The 11740-nt window shown below is 31.5% G+C and overlaps 3 protein-coding genes across 3 annotated transcripts; 1 reads left to right on the top strand and 2 right to left on the bottom strand.

Annotated features, from left to right (window-relative positions):
- Positions 1–3299: 3299 nt before the first annotated feature.
- On the bottom strand, positions 3300–4490 carry LOC108916343. The gene is made up of 3 exons (XM_018722570.1): positions 4339–4490; positions 3952–4134; positions 3300–3898 (listed from the first exon to the last, which is right to left on the bottom strand). Exons 1-3 carry the CDS (start codon positions 4406–4408, stop codon positions 3687–3689), a joined length of 465 nt encoding a protein of 154 aa, XP_018578086.1. The 5' UTR covers positions 4409–4490; the 3' UTR covers positions 3300–3686.
- A 323-nt stretch (positions 4491–4813) lies between these two features.
- Positions 4814–5865, top strand: LOC108916338. Its single transcript, XM_018722566.1, has 3 exons — positions 4814–4996; positions 5132–5293; positions 5346–5865. The coding sequence occupies exons 1-3, from the start codon at positions 4930–4932 to the stop codon at positions 5570–5572; spliced, it is 456 nt and encodes a 151-aa protein (XP_018578082.1). The 5' UTR covers positions 4814–4929; the 3' UTR covers positions 5573–5865.
- A 3055-nt stretch (positions 5866–8920) lies between these two features.
- Positions 8921–11471, bottom strand: LOC108916340 (protein N-terminal asparagine amidohydrolase). Its single transcript, XM_018722568.1, has 3 exons — positions 11364–11471; positions 10574–11307; positions 8921–9956 (listed from the first exon to the last, which is right to left on the bottom strand). The coding sequence occupies exons 2-3, from the start codon at positions 11133–11135 to the stop codon at positions 9586–9588; spliced, it is 933 nt and encodes a 310-aa protein (XP_018578084.1). The 5' UTR covers positions 11136–11307; positions 11364–11471; the 3' UTR covers positions 8921–9585.
- Between the last annotated feature and the right edge of the window lie 269 nt (positions 11472–11740).

Raw genomic sequence — 11740 nt, 5'->3', positions numbered from 1 at the left:
GGGAAATCTCGAAACTAGAGATACTAGGGACCAAAGTATAGGTACCTACCAATTTTGAGTCAAGTATTATCTTAGTCCAAATATTGATGGTTAAAAAGTTACAGGATTTCGAACTTACAATTTTATTTACAATTCTTTCTTTATAATCTAAATTCAACGGGCCGGAGTTTCTTGGTGTGAGATATTTTTATAAATAACTAAGTTTTTCGTGCCACATTGTATGTAATTCCGAATAGGAAATTCCTAGAACTGTTCGTAAATATTTGAAAATTGACACATTTCAATATGCAAGGACCATTTCCAAGTTTTTTTCTCCAAAATTTATTTATAAATTTGGGAACAAAAACTAAAACAATTTATAATATAAAACAATTAAAAAAAATCTCAAAGAATTTCTACTGTTTTACTTCCTTCTAATCTATAAGCATTTCCTACAGAAAACAAAGATAAACTCAAAATTTTTAGTTTCACAACTTATCATCAATCACCTCACCAGTATATCTGTAATTTCAATATTATGTACACTGGCTAAATCCCACCAAAACTATTCGCGTTTTGCATTCTGCTTTACGGAATACTCTTTTAGTGTGACGTCACATATTTAGGCAACCCGCAACAAATTATCATAGTTGAAATTGTACAGACCGAATCTGACCTTTGTGTACTATTTACATAGATACTATAAAAATGAACAATTTCAAATTAATTTATTTTTGCAAGGATTTAGAAGTATTTAAGAACAACCAACACATGTTTCGTAAAATATATGCACGAATGTGCTTAAAACTTACAAAAAACGATATAAAAGAATATTCCTAAATTAAAATAAAGTAAACTTAACATTAGCCGTGTTATTATGCGCATGCTCGGAAAAAATAGCCTCATACGCAGGTAAGGTCTTGATAATGTCATCGCTGTCATCATTAGCTTTGTTTAATCTTGGCATTTTCTAGTTCTACTACGTATTTTTATTGTTTTTCTAGGTGATACGCTATGTCGGTGTGTTTATCGACTGTGAAATTTTCTTTAATGCGCATGCTCAGTAACATGGATAAAATTTTAATTTATTAATTACTATAAAAGTCAAAATTGTTATATAAATTTAAATATATGAATTCTATAATTCTTTTAGTTTGTCACTTGGGGATTGAAACTTCTTAAATATTTCTAGTATTGCCAGAATATCGCGATATTTAAGGTCATGACAAAGAAGATATTTTTTTGGCACTTATGTCCAAAGTACATAAGGTCGAAAATCGATCTAGTAAAAATATTGAAAAATTCTTCATGACAATATGAATTAAGAAAGAAACTTCACCTATTTTTCTGAAACTCGGTCTTGGTATAAAAAAAAAACGCTTTACTATGAAAACTTTCTTATTATCCAACTTTATTCCGTCAGAACTTTTTAAATGTTGTGTCGCCAATAAAATTCCGTAATGCAGAAGGTTTTATTGGGAACTTATCTTTGAAATGTTAAAAATTTGTTTTTAAAATTTTAGCGGGAAATTTAAATTCCATAGCGAAAATCTTTTAAAAAATCCAAAAATTTCGAAATTTTAGAAGGGTCCTCTGACACTCCAATTTTCATGAAAAATTTCACTTCCTCACAAAATAAAAATTAAAAAATAATGAATTTATTTGTTTTAATTACTTACTCATAATTAATTATTAAAGCGAAATTATATGCTATATCAAAAAATGCGTAGGGGCAAAAAATTAAAAGGTGCAATGGAGTATATGAAGACAACTTTTGTTTGTATTATACAGCATTGTAATTTTTTTTTTTTTTAAATATAAATATATTTTTTATACCAACCAACGTACCAAAAATATGTACTAAATTTGTTAAAAATTAAAATTAAATTGATTTTTTTCTAATTTTGGAAACTAGCTGGAAAACGATCCTTTATTTAACAAAATAAATAATTAGAATACGTCCCTGATTTTCTGCACATTCTCAGGAAACACCACAGACCACCTAGACTGGCCGTATCTAATTCCAATGCACGGGTACCAGTGAATGCAAAATCCGGGGAAGTGGAGTGTGGAAGGCAATCTGATCGCGCGCATCTTTAAGCAGATCCGGATTAAGTAATATTTTTATTACATATTAAACATTATATTGCATCTTATGACAAATATTCAATTTTAAGTTTGTAATTCAGAAAATAGTATATTTTAGTGTCATATTAAATAAAACTACAAAATAATTTAAATATATTTATTATCTTCTAAATAATATTAATTTATTTAATATTTGTCTTTTCATAGATTTTCCGAATTAAATAATTTGACTTCATGATTTATTCGTACATCGATATAGTTTTCACATTCAGCCCTTACAAGTTCTATTAAATCATTACAATTGTTAAGCAAATTATCAAATTGATGCTCATGCAAATTTTCAAATATGTTCACATTCAGAAAGTTTTTTAATACATGATAAACAATTTTATTTTTCTGTAGCCTAGGTGTTCTGCTTTCATTATTTAAAAATTTTATTAATTTTTTTGTTTCTTAGCATATTACTACGATATCTCGAGATGAATACGTAAAACAACCACGATCTTTAATAAAAATTAATTGACTGTACGAATACTGAATCTGAAATTAGTTTTGTTTGCGATTTTTTTAATTGAAACAAATATTTAATTAATTTTCAGCTATCTCGAAATGACGGGAATTGGTAAAATTTCATAAAAATTTAAGACACATAAAGTAAATAATTACTAAAAATATTTTACAGTAATTCATTCATTATTTTATAATAACAATATCACGTTAATCACTACACTATGTGGGCGAACAAAATTATAAAGCTAACCCTGTTAACCGAAAAATAGCGTACATATTTACCTCATATATATTCCTTTTTTTTACTTACCTAAAGAAGGAAACTTTTCGCCTCTCTTTACCAACTCGATCACTTCTATTTATACAATGTTTTACAACACACTTGCCCATAATATAACGTCTAATTATCGAAATCACAGCGATGTGTACACGTCAAATGCTAGAACACGACTGAGCGCTGGGCTCCAAATCAGGCTCCAAAGTGTTTTCACCAAAGTCGCTCTATAAGCCAGTCTAGGTGGTCTATGGCAAACACCATGTATAACAGTACTATATTTATAAAATTATTGCCAGTTTACTTTGATCCTTAATGTTTTCTTAATATTTGAGATTTAACATATTTTTAAACAGTTTTCGAAATGGCAGACAAATCTATTGCAAAATGAAACCTCCTTTGTCTATAAAATTTATTTCAATAAAAAAAAATACAAAATAACAAATTACATTATTTTACTTAAATGTATCCACATATTTAACAACTTATAAATATTTTGGAATGGACTGCATAAAATGAGATTATTGGTAATTACAAAAAAATTCTTATATAGTACGACATTACCTTGTCAGTTTTTTGGACGGATTTGTTCATGTAAAACACAATAAAAAAATCTACAATAGAAACAAAGAGAGTAAACTGTACAAGATAAATAAACAATATTATAATAGGTATACAAATTTAAAAAATTACAAATTTATTTTGGTACTTTTAAATTAAATTTTAAACCTTAATATTTGAGATTCAAAGAGTATTTTAATGTAAACAGTATAGCTGCTTTAAGGGTTTTACTATTTCCTTAATTAAAAAAAAAATCATTAAAAAAAGGTTAACTTTAAAATTGCCTAAACAGCAAAATTGCAACTGAGATAAACAACACAACATTAGAAATTGTACTCAAATCAGCTGAATTACATTCATCGGCTGAACAATAACACTCTTCCCAATAAATTCCATTTTCGTACACCCCCCAGTTGCACACACCCGTCACCCCTGTGTCGGCCACAGAGGCACAACGTCGAATCACTTGTCTCCACCTACCATCCCCTAAAATAGGCACAATGTAATATAAAGCAGGGTAACCGATTCATTGTACTCACAAATAAATCCTCTAGGACTTTGTTGGGTCAGTTTCATGCAAAAAGATCCGGGCATGTGACTCTCTTCGCTGTTGCATTCAATGGCAATGTGGCGTCTCGTGTCGAACTTCGCATATGCCCCACAGTTGTCTTCATTAAGGCCATCTTCGTCAGAACTGCATTGATAACATCTTACAGCTTCCCCTGGTAAAAAGGAGTTATAGATAAATTTTAGTACTGTTAATTAGTTTGTTATTTAAAGGCACACGCCCATTTGTGTACAATCATCACAGAGGAACAAATAAGTTACGTAGAATTTTGACAGATATAGTCTAAAAACTCGTTTGGGCGACTATAAGTTGACACTACAACATAACCAAAAAGCTATTACTTTGGCAGCTTACTCACCTGTAGCCAACAACGATATGAATATTACGGCTGTGGTAACCACTATTGTATTTCTTCTTATTTTAATCATCTTTACAAAATAAAAATAAGGCACTGTTTAAAAGGCTAAAAATCACAACATTCACAACACAAACACAAATGGATCTTTTAGTAACCAGTGTCACCAATATTTGAAAATGAAAATATAACTTTGTAGTAGTACGTTCACAAATCACAACTGACAAGATTAAACTCGGCAAATAATTAATTATTATGATTTTACTAAAATTCATGTTTATTTTTAAGATACGAATTGAATGACAAGAATTTGTAGATTCACACGTAAGCATATACAAAACTGTTTTGAAATTGATGGATTTGTTCCATGGAAGCTTATATTTTTCATTGAGATAGAAATGACTAATCACGTAATAGACTTAATTTTGAGAACCCACTATATACCTTAAGTTGGTATCCTATCCTTAAACTTAAGACGAAGATGAAGATAAAATGATGGAAACAAAAAAGTGACCACCTGTTTCAAACGCATTGGGGAAAAAACGTTATTTTGTGGGTTAATAATTTTTAAAAGAATCTCAAGCAGCAAGTGCAATGGAAATGAACCTAAAATTCACGTGCCTTACAAGTGTAGTGATATTTTTTGTACTAGTTCAAGAAGGTAATTGTACGGTATTGTTTACGTTTTACATAAAGCCTCGCCCATTTCAGATATTTAAGTGACGAATATACTTTAATTAATGGGACAATTAAATATATCCTCTTGTTATTGGCAGTAAAAACGCATTTTTCCTAGGTTTGTCCATCAAATGTTGGGACTGTAGGTCTGATGTAGATCCAAAATGTTCGGATCCTTTTGATAACACTACTTTTGCCATCACCGATTGTAGTAAGGCAACACGGTTAGAAACTTATCCCCTTGTTCAAGCCACGATGTGCAGGAAGATGAGACAAAAAGGTGAGTGTTGATCATTTTTGGATATTTTAAAAGTAAACTGTGTGGGTTTTAGTTAATGGGGTTTGGAAGTACATCCGAAGTTGTGCCTACTTGGGGGAACCTGGCATAAAAGGCGACGAGCGTTTCTGCCTGATGCGAACGGGTACATATAACATTTTTATGGAGTACTGTACTTGCAACACAAAGGACGGCTGTAATATCTCGTCGCACTTGAAATCGTCAAATGTTTTACTTCTAGGTTCGATTCTCAGTTTCATACTATTTAAAGTATTGAGATAAAATGAGGTGACGAAATCGTTCTTTGATTTTTAGAAGTTTTATTTTTGTACAAACTTTTTGATAGTCATATGTTTTACTTACAAGTATTAAGAAATACTTGTAGATTAAGCCACAGATCTGATTTTTTTATGATTAATGTTGAGTTTTGTATTTCATTTATGTAGGATTTAGTGTATTGCTAAATTTTTTTATGCAGTTCGAGTGCACTTATATACTTTTCCGTCCAAAGCTACATATTTTTTATATTGTACTGTTATTTGTAATAAAAATAAAATTCGTGCTTATTATTGGAATTCCTGGTCCGTTTTTTTTTGTTTTGTTCAAGACTTAGTTATATGCCACTAGCGGCAGATAAAAATTGACTTATAACTGCCATATTATAAGAATCTGACATTGACTATTCCAAATTTGTTTCAAATGTTGATGTACTTTTTAAAATTTTCAACACCCTGTATCTCATAATCTAAACGTTTCCGGCCACATGAAGTTACGGACCGTACTTAAGAAACACCCTGTATATTATCGACCTTGTTTCCCATTTAAAGTTCAGATTTTTTGTTCTAATCAATACTACTAGAATTGTACTGTTCGTTAGGGGGAAATAAAAAATAATGTAAAAATATAAAACTTTTAATAAGCCAATAATTAAATGTAGTACACAGTAAAAATTATAGTACAAAATATTTGTAATAATTATGGCAAGATAAAATTTAACAACCCAATTAACATAACAAAATTGTTAAAATTATTGCAAACCGGAAGACGTTCCTCGACTAATTAGCTGTGATGTATCGAAGGTGTCTTGCGGGTTACAAAAAGTTTATCGATGTCGATAAAATTTCTAATATTCACTAAATAAGCAGTCCTTCGATTATAAAAATCTTACGATCTAACATAACAATGAGTTAAAAGCAGGGTGCCCAGAGAAATCACCATTTCTATACCTACTCAAAAGATATAGACCAAAATGGTCACAGATCTTGGATCATCCTGTATATTGTACGAATTCATATGCTAAAATTTTTTTATATATAAACAATTTAACCTCCAGATCTAACTCTTCGAAATTATCATTCGATTTTTTTATAAAAATAGATATAACAAAAATGAATATGAAAATAAAATATAGTTCGGTCTCATTTTTAGTATAACGATAAAAAATAGTAAATATGTAAGAATTACTAGGAAACCTCTCACAATATAGCAGATTTCATCATTGAGAGATAAAATTTTGGCACCTCCCGAGACTTACAAAATTATCGTGAATCTTAATAAAATACCATTCCAAGGCCCTAACTTTGCACATCTGCTTAACTTTCGACCATACTCATGTTTTGTTTTTGATGGTAATACAATTTTTCCACCAGATTGTGAAAGAAAGAGCAATTCCACATTTGGATATGTAGCTGACTTATTTTTTAAGATTATTTAAAGGTCAACTCTCGTTTTTTGATGGCAGATTTTGAAAAAACTAGAAATTTTGCGTTTGGAGACGTGACTGAGTAATTTTTTATTTTCAAAGTCATTTGAAGGATAAATCCCGTTCTCGAACATGAAATGGTTAGTCAAGATGGCTAGATATCCGGAAAATGACCTCTATAAAAATTGTTTAGGTCATAGAAGGCCACCACTTGGTGACCTTGGACCTGAAGGTCAGTTTGAAAAAATCATAATTGGCTCTAAGACACTCAGATGATGATTTTCATATTCTTGAGATTTGGTTTTCATGATTTTGAGAACGTAAAAATGACGATAGACGAAAATTTGGTCTTACATACTCCATACTCTCAGCTTGGTTTCCATCATATTACCTTCAAAAAACAGTTGACCTTGAAATAACCTTGAACACGGCGTTCAAAGTCAAATCCAGGGCGACTAGACAAGGAGATCGAACTCATATGGGAAAATTGACAAAACTTGTCAATGTAATGGTAGAAATGACATATAGTTTTTACCACTAGGGTCGCTAGTTTTCCTTTTGCACCGAAGTTAATGTAGTATGATAAATACTAGTGAAGTAAGCAAAAACCAATTTTATTTTAAAGTGAATAGAAATGTACTAACCAAGACATCAAAATGAACATTGCAATTTGTTTTTAAGAATTTAATTAATTTGGTAAGATATTTGTTTACATGGAGTTTGTTCTTATTTAGTCTCCCTGGTCATTTTCCCGATATCTTGTTACCTTTACAGTCCAGACGGTATCTGTTCAAAAAGTCCATATTTGGGTGAATCCTATATCCACGAAGATTTTTGGTTTTTTGACTTCCACATATCACTAGAAATGAAAATTTTTCTATGCGCATAAAAAAAAACTTGGGCTTAACTTTTGGTGGCACATGTTAAAAAAATTCGAAAAATTTCATATTTTTCTTCCTATTTAATTATGTATCTTTTCAAGAGTTGATTTTAGGCGAAAATGGAAGATTAAATTTTTTATAAATCTGACTAGTTACAAATCGAATGAATGACGATTATTATTGTAAAAATCCAAAAAATCGCCAAAATTGGGGTTAAAAAACATTACATTTTAGGGAATTTTTTTTGGGGTATTTAAATTGGGTATAGGACCTTCATACTTGGCTCAAGAAAACTTCATGTTATATAGAATCATCACACCAAATTTCATCAAAATCGGTTCCATAGATTTTGCATAATAATTTTGCAATCCAGATTTTGAAAAAAAATTTGCATATTTTCAAAATTTTGCACAGCATAAACCAAGCCCCTTAGATACTTGAAAATTTAATCACAAAATTCGACCAATGTTTAAACAAGCGCCAGAGCTCTTCTAATTGACGGATTCGAATTTTTCGAAAACCGTTTCAAAACTTGAGAGCCCTTCTATATGTGTGATTAAATTTTCAAGTATCTAAGGGCCTTGGTTTTCGCTGTGCAAAATTTTGAAAATTTTCAAATTTCTTTTCAAAATGGATTGCAAAATTATTATGCAAAATCTATGGAACCGATTTTGATGAAATTTGGTGTGATGATTCTACATAACATGAAGTTTTCTTGAGCCAAGTATGAAGGTCCTATACCCAATTTAAATACCCCAAAAAAATTCCCTAGAATGTAATGTTTTTTAACCCCAATTTTGGCGATTTTTTGGATTTTTACAATAATAATCATCATTCATTCGATTTGTAACTAGTCATATTTATAAAAAATTTAATTACAAACATTTTTTTCTCTTCCATTTTCGACTAAAACCAACTCTTGAAAAGATACATGATTAAATAGCAAGAAAAATATTACATTTTTCGAATTTTTTTAACATATTCTGCCGCCAAAAGTTAAGCCCATGTTTTTTTTATGCTCATAGAAAAATTTTCATTTCTAGTGAAAGCCAAAAAGCCAAAAATCTCCGTGGATATAAGATTCACCCAAACCAAAACAGATACCGCCTAGTCTATTACGATATATCAACCTGAAAAGTTGAAGAGGGGGATTTGACCTACAAATCACCTTGAAATGGAAGAATCAACTACGCTTTTGCCAGCTTCATAATAAACAAAAGGGTCCTTTAAACTTAATCGTTTAAAATATGTTTTATGTTGCAACAAACACTAAAAAAATATAGTTTTTAAATCAGTTCAAACATTGAACCACGAATTTTTACAAAAAAAAAGTGTGCAAAGTTATGCAATGGCTTCTAGCGCACCAAGATACAAAAGGGCTTATGTTCTGTTTAAACTACTGGCAACGCTTCAATTTTTCATTTGATTCTAAATTTGCCTGGCTCAACGGTCCGACAGAAAAACTTCAAAAAGAAATATGGTATTTAACACAACTTTCAAAGTGATTAAATTTTTATTTTTTTCCGTTTTCTGTCAAAATATTTATTAATGACACCGAGTAACTTTGTAATTCCCAGGGCCCATCCTAAACAACGAACGATACACTATCTATGACACGAATGTAAATATGCAAAAATATCCTCTCTATATGTATATATATATAAATGTATTTTGAATAAAAACAGTAAATATATAACAATAATTCCGCTAATTTAAAACCCGACGGGCACCCACATACCTGAATGCTCGTCCCGGCGGAAGTAGTGCGGACGGTTATCCCTGAACACCGTCACGGCGGGAAACGGGTTGTCTTGGATATACTTCAGCGTCGCCCTGATGTGCATTACGAAATGAGGCGGTTCTACTTCCGGAGAAGTGGATAAATGCTGTAAAATGAACTCGTCGTTTTGCTCGAGCCAAAGGTCCACGCCTCGCAAGGGTCTGTAGTTAAACGGACCGATTCTCAGTAGGCCTAGACTGCAGTCGTAGATGTCCAGGACTTGGGGGACGCCCGCTAAGTGCCGGGCAGACCTCAACGACTCTTCTGGGCCTTTTTCTGGGAAGGTCGCAGGGAATATTTCGCCTAAAATATGAGGATAACAAATAGGAGTCGTTAAATCATCCTATTTAATCCGAAAGAATCTGTGGTTGTTCAATATGTGGGATGCAACTTTGAAATGGGTGCTATATTTATCGGTCATATTTATAGGTAAGTTATAGGTCAGTGCCAGAAGTCATTGACCCTGAAATTCTCAGACTAAACACAGTACTTTCAAACAATTTTTATTTATTTTTTGTTTTGTACATTTTATAAATTAGTTTTACATTACCGAATATCATAATTTTGTTATAAATCATTAATATTCTACTCAAAGTTCCAGAAAAATTGGTACAAAATTTAATTAATTAACTTATTAATAATTGTTTGGGATAACAAATAAATATTACTTTTTTCCACGACAAAAATTGTGCTACATGAAACAAAAAATAAAGGTATCCATAAAAAAAGATAAGTTTGATACAATATAGTTTGTACTATACTGTACACCTGAAATTTAGTTAAAAATCCGCAGCTAAAATAAAAAAAAATGTTTTTTTTTTTGAGAAAAAGGTGTTCTGGACAACATATAATGTTACCAAAAAACTGACTCCCACTCAAAGGTACACTTTGTATACGAAATATAAAATTTTACTACTCACCAGTCTTAATGTTCACCCCGATCCCATAAATAATGGGCCACGGAATACCTCCCCTAATCGTCGAATTCAACTGCCCCACGCAAGCCAGCGTCAAATCGATCTCGACCGGTTGCTTATGAAAAGCCGTCATTATACTATAAAACAGTTCTTCGGAAAAGTGATGTGCGTCTGTGTACCCCCCAACCATCTGCAACTCGATTCTGCCCTCGGGATACCCCAAAGCCAGCTCCTGAACTCTCTGCACCATCGTGCAGACAGCTTCGTCTGTTCCAGAGCCATCAAAGTGTCCTAATGCTACTGCACCTGATCCAGAGTGTCGAACAACTACTATGATACACGTAGAGGCATCGTCTGACCCCATAATGCTTACGTTCTTGTCATGGGACACTGTAGCGGCAAATTCCCTCTGTTGGACGTATAAGAGCCCCACAGGACCTATCACTTTATTGGGTATAGCTAGTAGCTGTGCTGCAGTCTCTCGATAGACAGGATGAGCGTTGTACAAAGACTGTGTGTCTTGTGGACACTTGGCTTGCAGGACACCGTTTAAAACTAGCACCATTTTGTCGAGCTTCCGTTGAAATGCGACATGAACCAGGATCACCTGTTTGTATATGGATGTATGTCTATTTAAATTGTTAATTAAACACTTTAATCAGATGATTATTGTGACGTTTCTACTAATTATTTTCCATGCGGGTGTTTATAACAAAGAGTTGGATGTAGTTTTAATGCTAAAATATGTATGTATAATTAATTATTTGAAAAATACATTAATTTTTAATCTAACCTGTAATCTGTTGTAGTTATTTATAAAAATCGCGACATCTGCCTGGTTTGTTCTCAACTAAACTTAAAAAATTATTATTGTTAAGGATAAGTAGGGCAAGCTGTACATGCAACTACTGATAAACTTTTATTCTATTAAATTTTATGATAAGAATTTTTCAAGAAAAAGATGAGATTATAAAAAATTTAAATATTCTTATAAGCAACCAGTAAAATAGAACAGCGTAGGTTTGGTTGCCTATGCATGAAACACTAGAAATATAATTTTTAATTTTGAATAATTTATATTCTCTATTAACATTTGACTGGTTGAAAAACATACGCCTCCAATATAAACCAATGAGTTATTAATAAAGTAGTATGGATCCAGTGCGAAAG

The sequence above is a fragment of the Anoplophora glabripennis genome, unplaced genomic scaffold (genome assembly GCF_000390285.2).
Source record: "Anoplophora glabripennis isolate ALB-LARVAE unplaced genomic scaffold, Agla_2.0 scaffold1083, whole genome shotgun sequence".
NCBI classification, from domain to species: Eukaryota; Metazoa; Arthropoda; class Insecta; order Coleoptera; family Cerambycidae; genus Anoplophora; species Anoplophora glabripennis.
This window is presented reverse-complemented; position numbering and strand designations above follow the sequence as displayed.